At 33.0% G+C, this 26,957-nt stretch overlaps 1 protein-coding gene across 1 annotated transcript; it reads right to left on the bottom strand.

Moving 5' to 3' along the window:
- Positions 1-16,557: 16,557 nt before the first annotated feature.
- LOC125822790 (probable 1-acylglycerol-3-phosphate O-acyltransferase) lies at positions 16,558-24,947 on the bottom strand. The gene is made up of 9 exons (XM_049502256.1): positions 24,733-24,947; positions 23,295-23,531; positions 22,148-22,194; positions 21,913-22,031; positions 21,624-21,784; positions 20,202-20,311; positions 19,997-20,096; positions 17,179-17,302; positions 16,558-17,034 (listed from the first exon to the last, which is right to left on the bottom strand). Exons 1-9 carry the CDS (start codon positions 24,918-24,920, stop codon positions 16,909-16,911), a joined length of 1,212 nt encoding a protein of 403 aa, XP_049358213.1. The 5' UTR covers positions 24,921-24,947; the 3' UTR covers positions 16,558-16,908.
- Positions 24,948-26,957: the final 2,010 nt, after the last annotated feature.

Here is a 26,957-nt window from a genome sequence, read left to right as displayed (position 1 = left end):
AAGTTGGGTCATGAAAAGATAGTAACAGATCTCAAGTTCATCGGTCTCACTTATACAGAGCCTAGTAGAGTCCTTCGGATCAGTGCGGAGACGTATGTGTCCTATCTTTTGTAGGCTATAGGGTGTCTTTAGGAACTCCTTTCTTTTGTATCACTTTCGTGCAGTCGGTGTGTTATTTATTTCTTGGAATCTCACTTGTTTCACTCTTTTAGCTTTTAAAAACTCTTTTATGGTTGAGAAAGTCTTTCGCTGAGTATTAAGCCAGGCCAAGGGTTCGCTTGGGGCCAGCAATGGTTCTCAGGTGCCGGCAACGTCCAGGGTTTAGGCTCAAGGCATGACATATTAATGGGCTAGCACACACAAAACACTGAAAAAGTCGCCTAATTCCGGTAATTTGGCCCTAAATGCCCAAAATGAACTCTAAAATTGTGAGACTATATGTACTGCCACCTAACTCCCTAAAGAGGGTTCCGTAAAAATTTCACAAAGAAATCGCCTGAAAGTCATATCACCAAAATATTCATGGGCTAATATAGATGAACTAAGAAGATCACATATTTCCTATAAATTGGCCACTGAATGCCCACAATGGACTCTAAATATTGTGAGACTGTATGTACTATTCTCCAAACTCCCTACGGAGGGTTCCGTAAAAAGTTTCGTAAAGAAATCATCCGAAAACCATAACACCAAAATATTTATGGGCTAACACACACGAAAAACTGAGAAAATTGCCTAATTTTTTTTTAAATTGGCTGCTTAATCCATTTACAAGATTAATTATAGATGCACATATAAAAAATAAAAGAAACTAGTTGGTGGGCTTGATTGCCATAAAATACTCAGACGATGTAGGTGACGCACATAGTGAATCTCATGAATTGACTCATGGATCATTGTGATATTCGGCCATGAAACTTAGTCTAAGGTGGAAATTATTGTGTGTGAGATTGAATTTCCACATTTGAGAAGCTACATATAAGGTGTAGGATCTCTTAAGGGAAAATTTCATATTTGGCAAACGGATTTAATGAAATAATGCTCTATAGGTATAGTTTATTTAATTACATTCCATGGGTATATATAGTTTAGTTTGCTATGAAGCATCAATTTTGTATATAACATTTTTTTTGTTTTTAATTTATATGATATTTATTTTTAATAAATGGATACATGAACGCTAAATATGGTAACAAAAAAAATTATATAATCTCATTATTCAAGCTAATCTTCCAAAATCAAATATTTTTCCAAAAAAGAGTTCTATAGCAATAGAAACCATAACAATTGTTTCCTCAAATGACTGAAACATATAATAATCAATATTCTTGTATTTTGAACGTGCGTTTCTTTAAAGGAAACTTCATGTTTTGAACGGCAAGAAAGTATACAATTGATTTGTATAGTTGATGTTTGCGTAATCAAGACACCACTTCTAATGCAAGTGTCTACGATCGTACAATAGTAAAGTAACTCAACCAAGGGTTGGGGTCGAGTCCCAAGGAAGTGGGCTTGAGAATTAATAGAAAAATAAAATTTAGTTCTAGTTAGTCATAGCTAAAAACATTATCGAATATAAACATGCTAAATCTAAGGGGTGACGCAAGCGTCAATTATCAATGGGGGTTTGTGACAAGTAAGCAAAAACAGCAAAAATAAAAGGAGTACTAATCAAGGACGGGATATGTGGGATGTGATAGGAATACGGGTTAGACTAGACTATTGGGTACATGCTTTTGATAGTAAATCCCTTGAGTATTTATGACTAGGCTAGACTATAGTGGGGGTAAATTCTCTCTCGAGCAACTTACCCCAAATCAAATGGGTTCCTCTCGGACACTCACCTGCCGCATGAAAAATAGCCTCCGCCTTAGCCCACTCACTCTCTCGAGCTGAGTGTGTGGGAGAAGGACTAGGGTTCATTCTCTCGAGCTGAACCTCATGTCGACCCACTCCCACCGGCCATCAATTTAGTAGTCTTAGTTTTACGACCTCTCTCTTGAGCAAGCCGAAAACACAAAGGTGAAATCGTATTTGCAACTACAATTTCATTAAGTTCCATCACAACTACTAAACGAAATCACATTTACACAACAAATAAACCATCAACAAGCAAGACCCAATAGATAATCTAGCCCATATTCACAAAATCACACCCCAAGAATTGAGTTTGCATTCAAATGGGTATGAAGATTTAAGTCTTAAAACAAGCAAAGAGTGAAGAATCCACAAGACCCAAGTCCAAATTCTAGGAGTTGAAACCCTTTGAATCTTCAAGTTCTTCAAAACCCTCTCCAAACTTAGAACTCAAAATTCTATGTTAAAAATCTAATATTAAGCTACAACTCTCAACGAGTATTTATAATTTTCAAAAATCTGTGTTGCGGTGGATCATTCGGCGTCGTTAGTCGAGATCACTAACCAATTCGGCGATCCGCCCTTTGGTAGGTTTCATCACCGTCTTGCTCTATCCTTCAGCATCGTCATGTTTTGGATCATTGGGGGACATAGTACTGCTTCGCGGAACTGATCAGCGACACACCGACTGCTCCTTTTCACCGCCGATTTGATCCTTTCTTTCAGGGCTTAGCACACTGGAACAAAAGGCGAGGATAAGACCTTTTGGCGACTCGCCGAATGGGTTCGGTGATTCTCAAATCTTCATTTCTTCGTTCTTTCAGCTGCCTTTGTTCCTTCTTTACTAAGTAGTGTCCATGCTTTCCCTCAAACTCCAAATACCTGAAACTTAAGGGTTTTCATCAGATATTGAGATAAAATATGCATTTGAGGATACTAATTCTATCAAAATATAGCCCTAAATGAGTCCAATTTGTGGACTCATCAATAGTATATAATTGAAATTTTATAAAACGGATTTTTTTGCTTTGTTCATTATAATGGTTCGCAATAGTTTATTTTTGTTTATACAAGATTACAGAAATTGAATATTAACAATTGTATTCTATTTTTTGGTTTGAAACATTGAAAGATACGATTTGTATACATGAAGCGTATATGATTCGACAACAAGGGTTTGCTTTAATTTGTTAATTTCTTTTTGTAATTTTACTGTACATATAAGTGATACGATTTGTATATTGTTTAATTTATAATATTGTGTGTGTATATATATATATATATATATATATATATATATATATATAGTATAAAACTACTATGTCAATTGTATAATATGAATTGTATATGATTTGACAAAAAGGACGTGCTTCAATTTGATATTTTTTTGTGTAATCTAATTGTATATATAATAGTGTAAGGTATGTATATTGTTTAATTCATACTATTGTATAATAAATAACAAAATATACAAATATATATATACAATTATGATTTAAGTAGAAAATATACATATACTTCAAGCAATTTTGTATATAACTAATAAAAAATTCAAAAATCTATATATAGTTGTGATTTAAACAGAAAATATGCATATACTTCATGCAATTTTGTAAACAACTAACAAAATATACAAATATCTAATACAATTGTGTTTTAAGCAAATACCCGATGTTCTTCGTATTTGTCTTGATCTAATGAAGCAGAGACAGCCTCCATAGAATCGTTGTCTTTGGCTTTCCTCTTAATTCCTCCGTCAACAATTTTAATACCGCTTGCCTTGGCATTGTTGATGACTTCCTGGAGTGCAATTGAGTCATTTTTTTTCTTGGATCCCAATTCTTCAATACATTTTTCCTCTAGAATTTGTTTAGATTTTTCCATTGACCTTGCATTGACTCCAAAATCTTGAGTTAAACCGATTGAAAATGAAGGTCGATTATTAACAACTTTGGCATGCAATGGTGTACCTCTCGTAATCCTCTTAGATGGAGCTGAATCATCTATTTTATTTTATTTTAAATGATAATTTGATAAGTAATGAGGGAATTTTGAGAAAAAATTATCCAAAATGATGTGAGACTTTTTAAAAAATCATGCTGACTTGGTCAAAGTGTAAAATATCACACTCTATTAAGAATATCTTTGAGCTGATTTATCCTAATAAAAACAAATAAAGCCTAAATCTAAAACCATTAGTCGTTACTTGAAGACAGGACATTCATCATTTGAACGATTGAATTATGGACACGAGTCAAAGAATCTTCCAACAATTCAAGAAGTGTAATTAATACTTAATGAATATAATGTCATCCTTAATAACTTTAAATAATATCCAATAATCAATGTTAAATTGTGATATTAATAGAAATAGTTAATGAACCCAAGTTGTATAATTTGATTGTTGGGATAAAAGTCAATCCAAAAATAATTTGTTTTTAAGAAATTATCTTTTTATTGTGATTCAATAATGTAATAACACAAGCATTTCCAATACACGTAAATTTTCCATGTGAGCATAAGATGTTCATAAGGTGCGTATATGACAATAATAAAAATATCTATTTGGTCTTTTAGATAAGTTTAAGTATCTACTTTACAATTTGTGTCAAGTTTCAGGGACTATCTAGATATTTAAATAAAATTATTATATAATCATTTCTAAACATGGTCATAATCCAGTAAATGATATTATATAAAGTGAATTCCACGTTGGAATTTCATATGTAAGTGTTTCTCTTACAAATTCAAATTAATCCAATGACAGTGCCTTTTTATGATTTGATTGAAGAGGTTTATGTGTTGCTGGTATATCAAAATGAGGAATTGGTTTCTAATCAAATGGTTGATTTACTAGAGTTTAATGGTTACAAAGGTGATATATCTAGAACTAATTTATGTATGACTTTCATTTTATATAGAGAGATTTAATTAATATGATGTTTATTTTGAACTTCTCCTTTTCTTGTTGTCATAACATTATTTCTATGCTTGTGTATGTTGTTTTACAAGTTAATAAGCGAATTTTGTATGATTATAAGGAGTAAAATTAGATTCTGCATTTTGGTTTTTGTTGTAACCATGCCATACACTTGATTAGCTTTCTCCATAAGGATTGTGTGATTTGTCAAAAGGGGTTCAATAGTGTTATGTTAAAGTATGTGTTATTTCTAATTTTATTGGATTTTTTTTCATAAAGGAGATAGTTTTATGTTAATATTAATTAATTTACACTTGACGTTTTTGTAAAAAAAATAAAAGGCACGGCCTAGAGTGACATTGTGTTGGAGGAGAAAATAATTAGGTCCCTCATAAATGATTTTGAAAGCATATATCTTTGATTTTTATAAATCTATATATCGTTTTAGAAAGAAAACAAATTCACTTGGGTGATTGAGACGCAAAATAAGAGTAAGAGAGTGAAGAAAAGAGCAAGATAAAGACATGATAAGAGATGATCTAGCTATCCTTATTATCTGATATTAGTTTTTTTGTCTTTTATTCAATGTAGACAAACAAATAAATAGGGACATGTGATTTTCATAATTTTTTTCTTCTATTTATTTTTTGTCTTTATTAGATGTAGACAAGAAAAAAGGGAAGACTTGTTTTTCATGAGAAAAAAAGAAGCCTTTTCATGCGACTTTTTCCTCATTTATTTTTTGTTTCATTTTCAATTACTTTGTTAGTATCTATTGATTGTTCCTAATTCAAGCTATGTTAAATCTTTTCAACGTGATTTTTTTGGTAACTCCTTTCTAATAATTTGTTAAATCTTCTAAACTCTCGTTACTTATTTATGAAATAAAATTACCTTAAAACTTTTTACATAAATTTACCTTAAAACTTTTCATCCTATTATATCTTTGCTTTAATAGTATTTAATTTATATATATTCAGTGTTTATTTGTTTTCGACAAGTCAAAGAATAAATTAGAATATATTTTTTAGAATTATATTCCTATATAATCTTCTCTATTATATATTAATCCAGTTATTTACTCTAAAGTAATATTATATATTGGTAAGATTGCACACATTGTTTACGATATAAGTTGATTAATATGTGTTATTTCATAAATTAAAGTATAGCAACATAATATGAAATTTGATAATTGAATTTGAATGAGAAATTAAATAAACATATCCAAATGATAACTTTGTGTATACTATTATTTCCATGTTCTTCACTAACTTTAAATTGTATGGATATATACAATTACGACAGTTACGACTATTGCGGTAATGTCAATGCTCTCCAAAGAAAAGAAAAAAATTGACATGATGATAATCGATGTCAATTCATTAGATTCACATTGTTTTGAACTCTTGGCACAAGCTGTAACCTTAAATATAATCTCACTTGGTAAGTATTTATAATTCTATTTTTCACTTCTTGTTATAAATATTGTGTAAAGTCAATTGTTTCAATTAATACACCAGAAAATGATAATTAGCTATAAAATTTATTGTTAGTCTATTGTCAAGAGACAACAGCTATCCATTGTTAATCTTGTTTTTAGTTATAGTTATATGATAAATGATTGTTTTGTAACAAAATTATTGTCATAAATGATAAAATTCATTAAATATATGTGTGAAACTAACTATTCTCATAATGTTAATTTTAATTGCTAGCTTCTCAATATAATTTTGCAGTTGTATGTGATGAACTCAATAGACTCTTAGCCAAGAACGCTTTCGACAATGGAGCTTATCTTTGCTTGGAAAAGCCATTCAACGAGGAAATTGTGAAATACTTATGGCAACTTGTATTGAGCGAAAAAATGCAAAGGGAGAAATCGATAAAAAGTTTAGAACCAAATGGCCGAAATCATATGAATGTTGATGAAATTTATGATAACAATATTGTAAGAGATGAAGAACAAGTTGGAGAGAAGAATATGCATGTTGATACTGAGGAACATAACAATAATTAATATCCATAAGGGTGAAATTGATGTTGTATCAGCTGATAAATACAAGTTGAAGAGGAAGAGAGGGAGAAAAGGTATAAAAGAGATCAATGTAGGAGAAAGTCATAGCGGTGTTATTAATAAGACTTGTACACGTACGAATTGTGCAAAATGGACTGTTGATCTTCATTCCAAATTCACATAAGTTGTGGAACAACTTGGTCAAGGAAGTAAGTTTACCTCGCTAGTAATTAATTTTGCCTACAATTTGTTTCTATATATATGTAGCTATATAAACAATGAAAATTCATACTTTTAGCTAATGTTACTTATTTGGGATTACGAAATAGTGATTATTGTTTTTACATGTACCTTGACTTGATATAGAAATATTGAAGTAGTGATTAATTCAAAGTTACATCCTTATGGAACATGTAGAATGTTATCCGACAGACATTGTTGAAGTGATGAATGTGTTTGGTCTTACAAGGAAGCAAGTATCCAGCCACTTACAGGTACATCCTTTAAAAAATTAGAGTGGTAATATATATCTATCATGTATTTATGTTTGTTTGGGGAGGGGGTGTATTATTTTGCAAAAAAAATATTTTTAATGAAGTTATTTTCTGATACTCGATTATTAAAAAATATTTAGCTTGGAATGATTTTTCAACGAACACTTCTGAGATCCACTTTTCTACAATGATCTTAATTTTAATTTTTTTTTTATCAAAATCATTTATTAGAACAAAATTTTAATTTTACATCATTTCCATTAGTAAATGTTTGGAAATTATTCTCATCTTTAGTCCTCACATTTTCTTTTTATCAAAACATCGCTAAGTAAAGAGGATTAGCAAGAAACTTATATCAAATGTTTAGTTATTTGTTGCTAATTTCTATTTTCTTTTGTTATGTTTATTCAATGAAATAATAATATTGCTAATTCAAAAGATTTTTGTCTTTCATCGAATATCTACAAAAAAGTATATTATCATATATGACTTGTATCATGCATTTTAAACATACATAAATGACAATGAGTTTGAGATAATAATTATATCCATAGTCCAACTCTCTTTTGAGTTTTTTTTTCTTTCAGAAATGTCGTGAAAATAATTGGAGGCCTCAAAAAGAGAAAAAATATTCATCACGAATCCTCAATTGATTCTCAACAAAGAAGTAGCTGTAACACATCATTAGAAAGAAAAAAAAAAGAGCTGCAAAAATCTTGGAAAAATGCCTCGTCTTCAAATAAATGTTCCAAATCAAATCCAAAGAATCTCAGAGTTCCCACCAGTTAATATCAACAACATTTTTGATATTTCAACTCAGCAGCAACTCCATCACCCACAACTTCAGGTTCAACCCCACTACCTCAACCCATCTTTTTCAGCCCAAAATGATGTTGGTGGTCGACTACAACAACACAGTCTGTTATTTGCAATGTCGGGTCCAATTATTGGGAGCACTAATTATAAGTCTTCTTTGGCGTTTAATAATGTGCGTCATCATGATTACGTCTTGGATAATCATACTCCAAATGGTTATAACTTGGATCTCAATCCTGCCCATGTAACAACACATTCAGGTATCACAATGATAACTAATACAAGTGTTGGAAATGTGACACTTAATGGATTGGGAGCAACAAATGCTAATTTCCAGCAAGATATTGGTGAACAAAACATGTTTGATCCAAGCAACATCATTGCGAATAATATTGAAGAAATTGATCCAAATGAGTGGAAATATTGGGATGCATTTGTCAATTACCATCCTAGGGATGATCTCTTCAAAAATCCTACATCTCCAAGTGCTACCCTACCTGAACATGGCAATAAGTTTATGCTTCTATTTCATTTCCCTTACTACACTTTATTTATTTGAAATATTAGTTCGATAGAATTGACTTTTCAGACGGTCACTCAATTATCTCATAAAGTGATATTCTACATGTGCAGGTGGTAAAGACATCGAGGGTCCAAATTCAAAGAATAGCAAATTTCCTGATGAATAATCAACATGATTGATGATCCAATTCTATCAGTTACCAAGTTGTTTTCTCAAGTTGAAATTGTTATCTTTAATTTTAATTTGTAGAGACTTTTTTTGTTTCGTATGACTTGGATTGCTTGAACCAGAGGCGTATCTAAGATTTCGGAAGGATGGGTGCACTAGTACAAAACGATGCATCTAAGATATAAATTTGATCGGTTTGACCTTTACGTTCTTAACACTGAACCGTTAAATTTTAAAAATTATAGATCCAACATATATAATACTACTAGTTTTAAATTTTAATATACACATTTGATTTAATTATATAGAAATTTTACTGTGCTAATTCTTTTTAGGAATTTCAAATGTTACACACTTGAAAAATTTGAAAGATTAAAGCAAGAAACAAAAGAAAAATTGATTGAAATGCCAAAAGTGTTACCGGTAACCACTTGGAGGGGTGTTACTAACAAAAACAAGATAGATATAAGATTTTAAATTTCTATCTTTGCTTAGAGAGGTGCACCTAATCATGGTCATATTATTATATGCTACTTTTAACGTGGGTTCACACCTCTATATTTAAATATTTTAAAAAATATATAATACTATTATATATAATCTAGAGAGGGGAGCATGGGTTCACGTGAACCCACGGAACACCCGCTAGATACGCCTCTGGCTTGAACTTATGGAAAGTGAAAGGAATGTTTTAGCCAAAATAATAGAATGTATTTGAAATACTCATTTGAACTTGAGATTGTCTCTCTTCCTTTCAAGTTCTATAGCTCTCGTATCATCTGTCTTGCTACAATCTTCTAATTGTTTACCCACAGGGTTGATATTATGTCATGGTCTGTTGATCCTCTAATTGTTTAGATAGATTATCCTCATACCTATATTGTTAAGTGATCATAATTATAACTAATCGAATGCATTTATGTATCTTCCTGTATCGCAGAAGCTCTAATTGGAAAAATATTGTCATATTTTGTCATACAATTGGGATTGAAGATTTGAAAACTTTGATGATAAAATTTTTAACCTTTACTTATTTCGTCGTTTCCTTATTATGTATTGATTGATTAAGATTGTAGTATATTATTGCATTCTTAAATTTTGTTTATGAAATTTTTTAATGATTAATGTTTGGATTAAATCTCTTGTTTTGCTTATGTATTGAATGATTTTTATTCTTAATGAAGTGAGTTAAATTGTTTCTTTAATTATTCTTGTTCTTTAATGTTTCTAAAAGGATTTCACCCTAGGACTTGCTCATTTTCTTTGATTTGAGCTCGAGAGAGAAAAAATGAGGTTGGAAAAGATTAATTAACATAAATTTAGGATACTAGCCTTCATCTAATACTTCGAGCTAGAAATAAGAGAACTACTCGTGTCCTTAATGCTCTTAATTGGGATACTAGAGATATTATCCAAGGCTAAATTTAACATAAAATCACTCTTATATATATGTAAAATCATGAAATACATTGGATCGTTACTTTCTTTCAAGGTTTTTTTTGTCAAAAATTCAAAATAGTATTAAGTGTTTGACTTAGAGTAATTGGTGAGAATTCCTTACTTACTTGATTGCATATGTGTTGTTCTGTGTGAAATTTGACTCTGATTCATAATTGAGTAAATTATATTGCATACGTTCGGATACATTTTCTCACTTGGAAGAGTGGATTTGGACCATGACCATCGTTTAGGTAGGAAAAGAAAATAACTAATAGTTTAGATGTGTTTTAATACAAGATGATCAATTAATATGAGACGGAGAGAGTAGCGCAAATATAAAATTCCCTTCTCACCAAGAATCCTCCTTTATTATTATTTTCCGTTTAGAGGTTAATAATTATTATGTATCCCTAGAATAATTTATTGAAATAATAGTAGATTCGAAAGAAAGCAATTATTCTCTTCTTTCTAAGCGGGACTAATTGAACAAAAATAATTTGAGCAAAAACCACAATTTTATTTATTTTTAGGTGGAATTATATCAAGAAGGAACTATGCTAATTATGGGATTAATCTAAGACCATTAATTGTTACTTGAACACATGGATTCATCATCAGAACAATTGAAACAATAATATTGGGCATGTGAGATGTGTCAAAGAATCTTTAGCCAACTAAGACTAGCGTTATGTTTTTGGTTATGCATTTAAAGCATTTTTAAACGAGCCGCAATGCGGGAAAGACTAAATTTACCATTTTTGTGTGCTATAGATCACCAAAATCCATGGACTAGCACACGAAAAACAGTAAATTCGGTCTTTTCCGCATTGGGGCTCGTTTGAACTTGAAAATGTGTATGTTTGTCCCTAGGGACCAACTCACGCCATTAATAAGGTCGTAACGGACATCCATGAAAAATTTCGGCCAAAAACAAGTGGGGATCACGTATCACCAAAAATCCATGGATTATAGCACACGAAAAACGATAAATTTGGTCTTTTCCGCATTGTGGCTCGTTTAAACTTGAAAATGCGGTTGTTTGCCCCTTGGGACAAATTCACGCCATTAATAAGGTCGTAACTAAGGATTGAGATAAGAATGGAGATGAGAAGTATAGACTCTAGAAGCCATATCATCAAAATATTTATGGGCTAACACACAAAATATTCATGGGCTAAAACACATGAAAAACTGAAAAATTGCCTAATTTGTTTAAATTGGCCCTTAAATGCCCAAAATGAACTCTAGAAATTGTGAGATTGTACGTGTCACAACCCGAGTCTACACCTTAGAAGTGGCTGGCTCTCAAGGACCATTGTTGCTTCCCAAGCGAACCCTTATCCAGGCTGACTACAAGCGCAAGACTAACTTAAGCATGCAAAAGCTTAAAACTGAATAAAATTTATTGAACTCAATTACAAAATCTTTAACTCAAAAGATTAACTCTGAATAAAATAATATATTCAAGTCGCCAAAAATTGGCAACTCAAGTCTTTAAAACATTTAAAAAAAATAAATGAAACAAACTTCTCAAACTCTATTGTCTATCTATGAAACCTCTAAATGACAAAGATGGAAGTCGGGACAAAACCCATGACATCCTTGCGAAACTGAAAAGTAAATGAAATCCTTCGGAAACAAGGAGGCTCACCATAGCTAACCGGAACTGCAAGTTGTATCAACGAAACGCCTGTTGATGATCCTGAATACTTGTATCTACATCATGAAACGATGCAGGCCAAATGGCTCAGTACATTGAATGTACGAACATGTAAGAGGAATTCTAAAGCATAAACATAAGCTTGAGCAGATGGAAAAGAAACATACTTACCTTTCTCAACTCACTCAACTCAATGAAACATATTTCAACTCACTCAACTCAATGAAACATATTTCAACTCATTAATAAGAGACTCAACTCTGATGAATATGGTTCAACTTAACAACAAGATACTCAACTCAAGATAAAGCAACAATAAAAGATGCAATATATGGAAAGCTTTTAAAACAGTAGATAGCAACTCAATGTATTGAAGATTACAATAACAACTTAATTTTGTATATAAAAATACAATATAACTCTGTGAGAGATTCTCTAACCGACAACCATCACTATGAGTTATGTGATGATATAACGTCTAGCCCACGCTCCCAGAACTGTCCTATACTTTGTCGGGTATAGAACCTACTACTAAGTGGATCCACTAGTGTATGCTAAAAAGCCTTACGGAATCATCTAAAAAGTATGACCGTTTCTACTTGCGTTGACTACATGATTTATGGAGACTTGAGTTATCTGAACTCGTCCCCATATCGATACTCAATACTACTCCGAAAATGTAACTAGCTCATATGTTTAAAAACATAACTCTTTCTGTGGTTTGATATTATTACTCAAAAATCTTTCTATTAAAAGAGATGGTACTAAAACTGCTCATGAAAACTCTTTTAGAAATTGGTGTTTCCTCTCATCTTAAATGTGAAAACATTTACTCTTGGGAATACTTAGTTGCCATATATCATTTTAAAGAAAATGAACTCAGCTCTACTCTTCCTCAAACTCATCTGCTCAAGTCTTAAAACAAGTTTTAAAACAATTGGTAAAAAGACTTCTTAAAATAAGGTTCATGCCGAATTATGGACGTCAACGACTCAATTCAAGGTTTTCAATAACCATGCATAAGACTCAATACTTGGAACTCAACAACTCCGGAACTCAAGGAGTCAATGATACTACTCATCTCAAGAATGCTCGACTCGAAGGGTTCATGCGGAATTATGGGCATGAACTACTCACCTCAAGGGCTCAATGATACTTCTCATCTCAAGACTGCTCGACTCATAGGGTTCATGCGAAATTATGGGCATGAACTACTCAACTCAAGGACCTTCATGGGTAACATGTAGTAGCCCCATGATTAGGAATATAATCCCAAAATAATTAGGAACTCAATACTCAAGACTTAGAACTTGAAGATACTACTCCTCTCAAAGATACTCAACTGATAGAGTTCATGCGCAATTTATGGGCTTGAACGACTCGACTCAAGGATCTAAATAACTATATGGAACTCAGGTATACGACTGTGCTCATTCTCATACTTACTTCCTCAAAACTTATCTCAAATTATAATTGATCTCAAAGGATTCACAATTGAACTCAAAGACTTTCTTGAACTCTACTCTTAACTCTTTCTTGAATTTGAATTATGAATTCAAGATTTAGGATTCATGATATGAAGGATCTTGATGATAGTGTAGACTCATGCATACATTCTCCTCACTCACATGCTCACTTACTTGAGTCTTGAAACAAGTTATTAAAAATTGTAGAAGACTTCTCAAAAAGTCTCAAAGGGACTTTCTCAAATAACTCTGAAGAAATCTCAAGACTAACTCTTAACTCTTCCTTGAATTTGAATTATATTTAAGGTTATGATATCTTGTTATGGATGATCTCTTGATGTTTAGACGTACCTTAGAGTGTAGAAATCAACTAGAAAACATAGGTACGATTCGAGGAAACTCAAACGGAAAGAAGTGGGAAAGGGTAGAGGACCTGGCGATCTTGACGTACTGAGTGGCGCGGGGTGCCAGACCTTGTAGCGCGGCGCCCCACCCCTTTTCCCAGAAAAATTGATGAATTTGTTTTCTGACCCTAACTCGCCTAGAATCGAATGATTTCTTCCCCAATCACTTAGATTTGAATACCCAACCAAAGTACACAAGAATCTACTAAAAACAATTCTTAAAATCTATACGATTATCTCAAGAACTCATCGGAATCCCAACAAAACAAGATTTAGAATGAAACTTCAAGAACTCATCAAGAGCTTAAATCCTTAAATTTCAAGAACAAAATTACGCTGAATAAATCATGATTGTCGCGTGGGTGAACAAACCCAAAACTGTGGAAGCTTACACACTTCTTAGGGATCAAACCCTTGGCAAATCCACCACGAAACCTCAAGAACTTGATGAAACCTTGACTTTTCTCCTGTTTTCTCCTTTTTTTTTCCTCTTCTTTTCTCTTCTTGAACTCTTTTCTAAAACCCTAGCGTGAATTATGATTGTGTAAACTGAACCAGATCAGTTTAGACCCCTATTTAATTACTAAAAATGAATAAAATCTGATAGGGTATGGAAAAGACCAAAATACCCCTCTTAAATTCGGGTAACTTCCTTAAATAGACAGTAACTTCAAACGGGCATATCTCCCTCATACGAGCTCGAAACTTAGCAAACTCGGTGGCGTTGAAATGAGGACTCAGAGATCTTTCATTTGATATCTTATGGGTCTCCTAACTAATCCTGTACCCAAAGTTATGGCCGTTTGAAGTTGACCCACAACTTAAAAGAACTAAGGAATGACTTGAATGAATTCTCTTTAATTCTTTTTGGAACTCAAGGTGCTATATCTAGTGACCTGACCTTAATACTTAAGAAATTTTAAATTTCTTGGTAAAATCTTACTCATAACGAAGGATGGTTCGAGTCTTAGTTCAAAAAATTTATGGGGTGTTACAGTACGTATTGCTCTCCCGACTCCCTACAGAGGGTTCCGTAAATATTTCGCAAAGAAATCGTCTGAAAGTCATATCACCAAATCTTAATGGGCTAACACACACAAAACACTGAAAAAGTCCCCTAATTTCGATAATTTGGCCCCTAAATGCTCAAAATGAACTCTACAATTTTCAGACTATACATACTGCTCACCTAACTCCCTATAGAGGGTTCCGTAAAAATTTCACAAAGAAATCGCCTGAAAGCCATGTCACCAAAATATTAATGGGCTAATACAATGAACTGAGAAGATCACCTATTTCCTATAAATTGGCCACTGAATGTCTCATATTCTTTCATCTCCAGCATATTCTTTCTTAAGTTAATTCCAAATTTCTTTTGGTGATGTGAGAGTCATGATTTTCATGGAAACAGTTGTCGAAACAGCAACAAACAAAGTTACTTTTGCCTCAGGGGCTGCTCAATGCTTTTAAAAATAAGATATTCATCTTAGATCCCCAAATTTGAGTGGCCCCGTTATTTGGTAATAACGAAATTATTTTAAGTCCTTTTTAAGAAAAGAAAAATTGTATTGTGTCTTTCGTTTTATTTGTCATTTTAAATTTATTTCGGAACATAGAAAAATGTTTCTTTCTCTTTTGTCAAACTTCCAAATGACATGTTTAAGATCACAAGATTAAAAATATTTTGATATATTATATATATAATTTCCCATATATAGCAATTTTTAAATACTTTACTTTCAATAAAGTGAAGTAGGAATACTGGACTTTCCGCACAGGAAGAAGGGATTTGAAAAAAAAATTGAAAGTGTTTTCATTTGAAGAGAAAAATATCAAAATTAAGCTCGATGTACCTGAAAATGGTTACATTCTTGGAATTAAGCTCGATGTTCCCTATTCTTTCCTTTCCTTTCTTCTCCAACTACACCTAAGGCAGACCATTTTTTCTTAAAGCTGGGACAGAGTAGATCAATGGAAAGGAACAAGATATATCAAGGAGAACACGTGTTTCATAAATGAAATACACACGTTATTTAGAAAGTAATGAATCAAATTAATCATATTTGTACAATTCACTTTTCTTTGGACTCAATACTGTCTTCTTACTCCTCTTGTTGGTTTATAAATATTAGAATATGAAAAAAATTGTCAACTTAAATGTTCAATATATTAAAAAAAAATATTATTGTTTGAACATTACTTTGTCACATGAGATTATATATTAAATACAATATTAATAATATATACACAGACAAAATTATACCAGGATAAACAAAATATAAAGTCTAATCAACTGAGAAAATGTGATATCAACTCAATAAACGATGTACAACTATAAATTGTAATAGTGATTGAAGAATATAATAATGCTACAAAAAAATATTATATTCACCCTGGTATAAAGTTTAATCGTCATATTTGTAGCTCATATGATATCACTCATTTTGACCTCAATAAACAAGTCATCATATGACAATTCACATTGATCATTTACAAAAGTTTGCACTTCATTTTTTTTATATTTAATTACTTATTCAAAATTATATTTTAATATAATTAATATTATTTTACAACAATTATATTACACTCAATATATGAAGCTATTCATGGAAAGCACTTAGTATGAAGCTCTTTATGGAAAGCATTGTAGATATCCATTTGGCTGGTTCATACCAATGGATGTAGAATAATTGGGCCCTGCTGACACCTAATATGGCACTTGTGACTGATTACGTCTATTTTGAATAACAGAGTAGTAACTTTACTTCTTGACAAAGCACATCAGAACCATGTAACTGGAATTGACATGCTAGTTGATTCAAATTTTATTTATATACTATCTTGTTCATTTAGCAACTATTGACATATAATATTTCACTATTTCATATAAGAACAGAAATGTAGTTTCAAGAACATAAATCATTCAGCTATCTGTACATCGACTTCCTACAAGCAAGGAGCGGCAGAAAAGAATGCTGCCCATTCATGGCTTCCTCAATATTGACTTTATGTTCTGAGAAATTTTAAGGATACATCACTCAGACCAGTAAACTCATTTGACAGAACATAAACCAATGCTATCTATTGTACATTATCTCTACCTATACCACACATAATGAAAGCACCACGGCAATGTGTCTCCTTTAGACAGATACCAAGCCTTCAGGAAGCGAGTCATTGGTGTTCTCTGGTGATATAAATCTACGACAAGCATAGAGTACAGCAGAATGGAATGCCGATGTGTTCTCCATAAATACAAAGTGACCAGCCTGCAAGATAGAGAAGGGTTTTGTCAGTAACTGGGGATTATCCCTGGTGCTTCACTTTATACTACTATGTAGTTTCGGGAAACAATAATTAGAAGTAAGATTATTTTCTAAGGAGGGGCAGGAAAAGTTTAAGAAAGAGAGAACCTGAGGGACCCTAATGATTTCACATGGAACCTTCATATTCTTCCTTGCCTGTTGCGCTCCTTGGTAATTCATCCAATCTTCATGTCCATATATGAAAGCTGTTGGCACCTTCCAATCTGGTGCTCTGTGAATATAAGAAGTCCAAGATATTAGTAGAGAATCGCAGCTAAAGATTCTCATCAAGGTTTAGAGAGTCAAGTTACTTGACAATTTAACATCATGTACCCCTAGCTAGTTCTATTTTGACTGGAATATCTAAGAGGCTTCTGAAATCCCAAAGCCCCATAAGAATAATGTTATTTCAAGATTAATTAAATAACTTTGTTCATAGGGAGGAGCATGGTGTGTAAACATCTCAGACTGCGTAGAACGTACCAAGGGCAGAAATGGTTCATTAAAAAAAATGGTCCACTAGAATTTCAAGGAATTCACAGCAAGAATGGAAGTCAAAATCCAGGTACTCTTGGGTCAATATGTCCTGAATCCAGGCATAATTTGTTGGCGTTTGGACATGCGATTTGGCCATGAAAATTGTGAAATATGAAACAAGTGGTTTTTGTTTTCAAAGTGAAAAATGGCATTTGGAAATTGGAGTTGTGTTCCGACATGAATACAAATTGGAGTTGTTTTTGGACTTTTGTGAGTGATTTGGAGTGAAAAAAGTAAAACAACTTTCTTGTGTTCTTCAAATTCCGGAATTCAACTTGTGAAGTGTCGAGTTGAATTCTGGAATTTTCTGAAATTTTATGGCCAAACATGATTCCCCGAATTCAACTCTGAAGAAGTAAAAATATTCATGGTCACACGGCCACTAAATGCTTCATAGCATAAAAGAGGTCAAATGCTTACTGACACGTGAAATAACAGGTATCAAGTAATGTGAACCCCATCCATCAGCAGAATACTACAACATTCTTTACATATTTTGTTTGAGCTTTACTAACTTTTATGATCTCATCCTACAGACTATTAACTACACACAGAGAATACCATGCCAAATCATCTTGGTTACTGAAATATACTTATTCCATCAAACAAATGAAATTATTCTCCCTGGCATTTTACTTTACCATAATGAATAAATCAATCAACTACATCTCACTCCTAAACTAGCTATCGACTATACCTATTCCTCTCATATCAAGCCTACTTTATTCCAATATAAAATAATTTGTATTTCAAGGGATACTTGAGGTTCTCTAGATCTCATATTTCCACTAGGACATAAATGTCTCTTAAACAGAATAAGAAAGACTCCAGGCGCATATAGGACCGAGAGAAATGTAACAACAACCGAACATGATTTTACAAGTTGGTATAGCCTAAATAGATGTTTCACTTCAATTGTGTTATGTTCCTAAGCTAAGACCTGCACTGACTCAGAGAGAGATATAGGTCTTCGGTAACTTTTCTCAATGTGATTTTAGGACTACCTTGACCTCTATTATCAGTTTCATTCGCTGTATTATAGCACCTACAATGCCAGTTCATATAAAGGTCTAAACAGGAGATGAAGATCAATTTAACACAGGCAAAGATTAAAATATCAATTATCACAAAAAGTGTTATTTAGTTTATAATGGTTGTATGCTAGTCATCATGACCAGTTCAAGAATTTCCTTTTCTTTAAACGACAAGAGGGTGAGGGCTCCTAGCAATGGCAAATTAGTATACAATTGCAAATAATTACTTATTAAAAACCACATCAGTCCAAACCCTCAGGGGTTGGCCTGCTGGCAATTGACTTGAGCCTTGGGGTTTGCTCCCTTTCAAGGTCTCAAGTTCGAAACCCACTAGGTGCAAACAATTTCTGAGGGCCATCGGACTGGGTAAAACCTGAATTAACCGTGGTGCACTTGCGGGAAACTCCTTGCCGAGGGCCTGTGCACCCCCGGGATTAGTCGGGGCTCAAAGAGACTCGGACACCCGGTGCAAAATCAAAAAAAAAAAAAACCACATCAGTCCAGCCGTTTTTTGAATGCTTAAAATTACAGTGCCTGGGAATCAGACAACGTTAGTTACTACATCTTCATGGCCCTCATCCTTTTTGGAGAATAAATTCCCATGTAGTTGAGGCTCTTACTTACATTTAGTTGCTTGAATTAACTGCATAACTGAACCATCCAATTCTTTTACTCATTTACATCCTAAAGTCTGTCTACACAGTGCAAATTCATTTGAATTAGCATTCTAAAAATAAGCTGAGGAATAGTTCTTATTAGCTTCCGAGAAGACCTTATTGCAAAGATGTGAAGGCAAGCTCTATCTTACTGCATCAACTGTAATGCCGAAGAGTTCATGCAGTCTTCCATTTAGTTCCCTCATTCCCACCCTCTTAAGTGAAAAAAGGACTATTGAGTGGCATCTATTGTCTTAAACATTTTCTCTCTTTATGTTTTTCCCCTTCCTGCAGGTACAGTATAAATTACTGCCGCGCTGCTGATTGAGAAGAAACAGAGAACCCATGCATCAAATCACTCATGATCTGTGCTTGCAACTAAATTGATACATCTCATATCACATGTAAATAAGTGGGGAATCCAAGTTCTACCTCTATAATTTTAATGAGAGCCTCATATTCCAGCAAAGTGTGGCAAGCAGAAGCCATTATAGCAGCATTATAAGAACAGAAACTGAACAATACTGAACGGATTCAGAGCTAGACACTGTAAGGATCTACAGTAGCAGGAATCTTAGGTTTTCAGCAACTCAGTAATAAACATTAGCATGCATTTGCATGTGTTCTTGTGTGTGAAGAGAAAGAGATGGGGGTGGGGAAGAGGGAGAGGGAGAGAGAGACAGAGAGTGGGTATATCACCTGTATAAAAGAGGACTCTTGGCAAATGCTCCAAAGGAAAATATATATTTTAAGCATAGCTCTCCACTTGGTTTTGCAGCCAAAGTGTGATATACATAATCTTCCATAAAACAAACAAACAATATTAGAAACTAAAGATGTGCAATGTATACAACCATCAAGAGAAATAAAAAAACAATGCCAATAAATAAGATTTGCGATGTACCTGAGAGTAGTCTGGACGACTCCTCAGTCAAATCATCTCCATTAGAATATGCAGTAAATCTAGCATTTGTGTATTTTCGAACAAGGTCTGGACCCCATGGGCCTAAGCCTCTGCATTATTTAAATTGCCAGCAATATTAGCACTCTTCAGATAAATAAGGCCATGTATACAAAATTCTTTCAGAACTACTAGGCCAGTTAAAACCTCAATCCAGGAAAGGATCCCGGACAGCTACAGGGAGCATCTTAGAGCCACAAAAAGAAGTCAATATACAAGATAAAGTATCAATTATCAAGTATATGAGTAGTACCAACTCTACAAGTCAGTAAATATGCACAGGCATCAACATGTATGATTTTTCAAAAATCTAGAATATGAAACAACCACCTGTGGAGTCAATCTTTTTTGTCAAATCATTGACAAATACTGGGTATCTTGTCTTAAAAGAAATGTCTCTAGCACTTAATAACTCTTTTAGTTACTGAACACCTACAGGATTATGAGAGAGTGAGGCAGAGGGAAAGATTAGCAACCACAGCCCACAAGGGTACCCTTACTTATAAAAGCCATTTTTCAGGACAACGGCAGTCTTTTCTTTTCATAAATTAAAAAAAATATGTATGGCTCATGTATCACGTAAAATCCAAACACATGATGAATAGCTTCATTTTACAGATAACTATGATAAATCAAATAAAGAGAAGGTTAGTCCCTTCATTTCCTATTTACATACTAAGATGAAAAGTTACCCTGTTATCCCAACCAAACATCTTTTTAAAGGGGAGAAAGAAAAGGTTTGATATCTTTTTTTTTTTTTTTTGCGCTAGACGTTTTGTGTTACGTACAATGTAGTGGATTCATCTAGATGATGCCAACTAATTTCGGATAGAGGCATGATGAAGTGCTTGATGTCTTACACTTGCTTTCAAACTTTGGGAATGTGTGAACAATTCAAGGAAAGGTGACAACTAAATTAAGACGAAGCAAACCATCGAGTGGGACAGTACTTAAGATTAGATAGCTAAGAAACCAAAAGAGTATATTGAATCCACCTGTCAGTATCTTATATGGGTTCCCTCAGGTCCTTTATCATGCATTCCTCAAAACATTGACACCCAGGCAAAGCATTTGCAACAGAAGTACATATGCTCGCCATATGATCATATCATTCGAAGAAGGGGAACAAAGGAGAAATGAATCATAAACATTTTAGGCGTTAGTCTTGAAATGAATAATGTTCGCCAAGTAAAGTAAAAGCTTGCACTAACCAGAGGCTACAGTGAGAAGAAGGAACAAATGGGAAAAATCAGACATATCAAGAGTATCACTGTAAATGTTTGTATAATGCAGTAAAAGATGCAAAATAAATGTCCAGCAGCATGTTAGACTAGAGAAGAAGCAAGTGTTTAGAAAAACATCTACCTGATAACTTTCATCGGGGTAAAATTAGACTCCCACAGATGATTCAAGACAGCTCCCTTCCAAGTTGCTCTGAACTGGGTCATCCGTTCAGACATATGTTCAGTTTGTGATGTAAATCCGGCTGGTCCTACCAGAATCAACTGCTGAACATGCTCAGGATGCTACAAGAGAAATAGAATCGTTTAATCAGCAGTAAAATATACATAACCATATATATTAAACTATAATTTCACATTTCTATGAATTTCTTATTTTTTCTGAAAAATTGAGTTCTATGAAAATTGATCACCTTGAGAGCATATTTGGCAGCGACATACCCTCCAAAAGAGTGCCCAAGCAAAATAAAGTTGCTAAGATTTTTGGCTTTGCGCCACTCCTCAAAGGAATCAATAAACCAATTTTCAGTCTCTGCATTAGAAAAGATGCCTCTTTCAGAACAAAATTGTTCAGTAAATAAGCCGCAGATATGGTATCTTCCAAATGAATAAAGGTACTCAAATGTGTAATCAACTTGTAAGACTAACCTTCGGTACTTTTGCATGTGAAGTCAGGCCTGCTTGATCCACCCCAGCTGCATAATACATTAGCCAGTCAGAGAACTACCATTATGCTCATTTGTCTCTTTCGTTCTTTATATTCTACATAAAAGTGACATCAATTGGAAGACTTTCACCACTCCTTTCGTTCTACACTAGGACTTATAACAGCAGCTCTTGAAGCTACTGCTAACTAAAGAAAGCAAAAGGAAGCAACGCATAGTCAATTAGACCGGTAAGCCTCCACAAACTTCCCAGGAGAATAAATAAGTGTCAATGTCACAACACAGATACATCGTTTTTTTTTTGTTACCATTCCCAAAAATAGGTCTATTTTACAAAGGTTGACACAGAAAGCCTTCATGTGATACTTGTATAAATATTTTCTACATAGAAAGGGCTGAAAATCAACCCTGATAATCTTTTAAAACTTTAAACTTTCTGCACTCACAAGTCAGGTAGTGCCTTGAATAATTTCGTTGCAATCTATTCAGTTTGAGGGCAACGGCACATTGTGTACCTCATTAACTACTAATTAATATAACTTGGCTACAACATTATTGTATCACCCCATAATAACATTACGTAGGTTTCAAATGAAAAATTAGTGACGCTCGAATCATTCTCATTATTAGCCATTCACTGAAGCATCAACTAAACAAAAAAGAAACTAGCACAAAGCTGATCATCCAACAACTACAGCAACTAGCAGGACTAAATGAAGGGATTGCTCAAGTTATAACTCAAGTAAATATGCAAACCAATAAACAGAACTTCACTATGATACACCCAAAGGGAATCTATTTTCAGTTGGTATGTAAATATCTCCATCCAATGAAGATTTGAATGCTTGGTTAAGAGCATATTGTCCAACTAAATTGACCCAAATGTGTCCCAAAGTATACATTTATGCGCAATAACCTATAATTAGAAGACAATTTCACTTTCAGTATATCTTAGTTATTGCAACTTACCAAACAACTAAACATCTAGAATCAAAAAGTCATTAAATTTACTCTTCTATATCACTTCACATATATGGGGTAAGTACCACTATAGAATGTTTCAAGAGGGAGGAAAACATCCGTATGAAATTACGAATGTGCTCATAAATTTACACATAATATATACTCACCCAAGCTGATCAATAGCAATTACTTTGAAATGCTTTGCAAGGGCAGCAAAATTCCGAAAGAAGAAACCTTGAGAGGCACCGTATCCATGGACCATAACAAGAGTAGGAGAACCCTCTTTGCTGTCGAAAGTAACAGTATTGATAAATCTTGGTTCATTGCTCACCGATCGAAACCATCTAACTTTTGAACCTGGTGGACCAGACCCAATGTTGACCTGCTCTTGTGTATAAGGAGTCCTAATATTGGACAAAAGGCATAAATCAAGGTGAGCCTCTGAGCATCAATAACCATAAAGTTGCAGTTTTGATTTACTGAAGCAGGCATTCCACAAGATACAAAACCAAGAAACATACAAACTTTCATGATAGATGAAAGAATAGTTTGCCTTAACGTAACTACATGTTGCCCGACATAAAATAAAATGAAAAATTTGTGCATTACTGACTCTAAAAGCATCCCCAAAGTTTCCACTCACTAAACCAATGAATACAGCAGTGTTTGTAAAAGGAGAAGCGCAAACGAGCAACAAGGTCTTTGGGCTTAAAACGGAAAGAGAAAAGTGAAGCTCACTATTATGTAACGTAATAGTTACACATATATGAATTAGTACTACAATAATCAAATTACAATTCAAATACTCTCTCAATCTCGACTTATACGCCTTAATTTATGAGACACTTTTCATTTTATCCTTAATGAGATGATTTATAGACATACAAATATTTATAATTTTAGACTAATTTCTTCTTTCATTTTTTAAAGTTCATACCCAGTGAAACACCTTCGAGAGTAATTAATTTCAAGAATCCATTTACAATAATGCTGGTATTGATCTGACTACTCAAAGTTGAGATTTAAATAATTGAATGTTTCTTATTGTGACCACTTTGAGTTGCATTCTTAGAAATGCACATCTATCTAAAGCATATGGTTTCATCTGTGACCCCTGAATTCACCGATCACTTTTAATAACGCTGAAATGCAGTAGTATAAAATATCATTTACCATGACAACAATTATTTTAAGTACAATAGGTAACACATCCAATCAAATTAGCTACATGATTGACTAATTAAAAAATGGTTGAGCGCAGTCTAACTACCATAAATACTGAAGAGAGAAATGGATAATTATGAGTTTTTTTCCACAGAACTGGGCAAACTAGGTTACACGCACTCTGACTAATCTAGTAGTTAAACATTCTATATCCAAGCAGATGAAGTTGGTGTGAACCTATAGCCTGAAGCACGCTAAGTGTTGTAGCATGAATTATGTGCAGTGTTTTCTCCTACATGACCATTGACCACCACTCAGCTATGTGGTTGGAACAAGAAAAAGACTTAAGAGAACAATTGAATGTGATTGAGGCATATACATGAATGAATTTAAACAGAAAATATCAGAGGATTCGGGAATACACAAATAAGTAAGAATTACCTAACAAGAGAAAGAAGACGTTTTTCAGCAGCGATGATGTGGTCAGTAGATGTAGGTATCCAACGAAGAGAAGAGGGCCAAAATGACCACCGTTTTGCTCCGGCAGCTGTGTTATCGGCGGCTGATGAATTGATTTGTTCCGCCATTTTTACCAATGAATTCGATAACCTCTTTAGTCCGATGCTCATGGGATTGATGCAACAGATAATTAATTTCCCCTTTTGTCGCTGAACTCCCCAAAATATAGGCGTATGTGCTAGATAGAGTGTTCTCCAAGTTCTCTATTGCCTTTCCAAGAAACTTAACCTCATTCTCTCCTTCGCCGGTTTCATATTTTAGTATTTGACAATCAAATTGTATCATAGTAATAGATTTCAATTCCAGCGATGCAAAAACGTAGGCAGTGACGTGGGCGGAGCAACTCCAACCGCAGATTCCATATTCCAACCATCACCTTTGCTTCTTCCCCTAATTTGGTCAACTATTCAAACGCATATTTTTAGCATATTTTTTTGGTTATAAATATATTTGTATTACATTACAATAAATATCTATGTTATAGTTTTTTTTTTTTTTTTTTTGAGAAAAGTTAGAAATCTTAAGTTTGGGATTAATCTAGTTTGTCCTATAAATAAAGGTAGAGTGTGCATCGTTCGATTTTATATATTATCTGTTCAGTTTTTTATTTTTAAATACGTCAAATCAATAAGATATTTTTTATTGATTCTTCACGTTCCATTTCGATTTAACCAATAAGAAAATACTTATAAAATAAATATAAAAATTCTCCAACAATTTGATAGCATTTTTCGGAGCGGAATTGGTAGTTGGGGGATTCATGGATGTGGTAGTGTGGTAGCTGGTAGTGTGGTAGGTGAGTATTTTATTTTAAAGATTTTATTGTAGTATTCTTTTGCTAAGTGTCTTAATCTTGATATTTCTTTAATATTTTGTGTGAAATTCATGGTAAAATATAATAATATTTATTGTAATATTCTTTCGATAGTTGTTTTAATCTGAATATTTCATTAATATTATTTATGATATATTCTAGATATAACATATCTTGGGTTCTTTGGTACATATATAAATTTTCCTCCATTAATTGTTCTAATAATTTTATATCGTTCATAGATTCTGTCCAATATTGTAAATATTCGTAGTTCATTTTAGTCTGAATTTATTTCTAAATCGTACCATTCTATTCTTTCGTAGTCTAAATCATGTAAGTCTATTTTATACCATTGTTGGTTTAATATATCTTTCGATTCGTTATCATTAAATATTTTTTCCCATATGATCCTTCTTAATTCAATTATTTTTATATCTTTAAGTATATATAATATTAAAGTTTCGTAGTTTTTTATCATTTCATTATGAACGTGAGTAATCATGTTCTTTATCATGCAGATTTTTTATTTCAAATTATTCCTTCCTATCATATTCATAATTGATTAAATTCATATTAGATCATTATGAACTAGATTATCTTTATAATGTTTTCTTGTCACTACTAGCATCGTACTTTAGCGGATACTTCCTTCTTATCAGCGCCTCAACTTTGTTTACTCCCCTAAACAACTTCCTCGCCTACCGGTTTCAACATTAGGATGGCATAGTATAAAAGTTTTCTCCCTGTTTCCAGTGTGCTAATAAACTAGAAATCATGATTCAAATAATTCTAATACATAATAACTAACATAAATTTATTCAATCATATATATGATATTCATGAATATATGAAATTAGTTCCGCATATTTTTTGAACAATATACATTTGCCTCTTGCTTAGCCATGCTATCTGAAATATCTGATTGGATTTCAGATTTATCCATTAGCTTTTAAGTATTTAGTATCTTAAGAGAGTTTTTTTGAAATGAGAGTTTTTATTTAGGCGTTGCCTGCCTTTCAAAGTTTTACAACTGCGTCTATATATAGACATACACACTCTAATACTATTCATGACTACTATTCATGAATAGTTCTTATTTTGTCTACCACTATCCTATTTACGACATGTATACACACTTGTCTTCTTAATAATACATACTACCCATACTTTACACTTGTCAACATATCTTTAATAATGCACATGCATATGTTGACTAAGTTTTTCTACTAACTTGTACCTAATAATGTGACTACTATTTATTTCAAGACTTTTACATATCTACTTTTGGCTTTGTGTGGCTAAGCACGTTTTTGTGTTTCCTTTTATCTTCATC

The sequence above is a fragment of the Solanum verrucosum genome, unplaced genomic scaffold (assembly GCF_900185275.1).
Source record: "Solanum verrucosum unplaced genomic scaffold, falcon-dt-bn FXZP01000104.1, whole genome shotgun sequence".
Taxonomy (NCBI): Eukaryota; Viridiplantae; Streptophyta; class Magnoliopsida; order Solanales; family Solanaceae; genus Solanum; species Solanum verrucosum.
This window is presented reverse-complemented; position numbering and strand designations above follow the sequence as displayed.

Coding starts and splice junctions, on each gene's coding strand:
- LOC125822790 (XM_049502256.1), bottom strand. CDS start 24,920: ATGAGCATCGGACTAAAGAGGTTATCGAATTCATTGGTAAAAATGGCG. Junction 22,032..22,147: donor CACATGCAAAAGTACCGAAG/GTTAGTCTTACA, acceptor TTTCTAATGCAG/AGACTGAAAATTGGTTTATT. Junction 17,035..17,178: donor AAATCATTAGGGTCCCTCAG/GTTCTCTCTTTC, acceptor TCTATCTTGCAG/GCTGGTCACTTTGTATTTAT.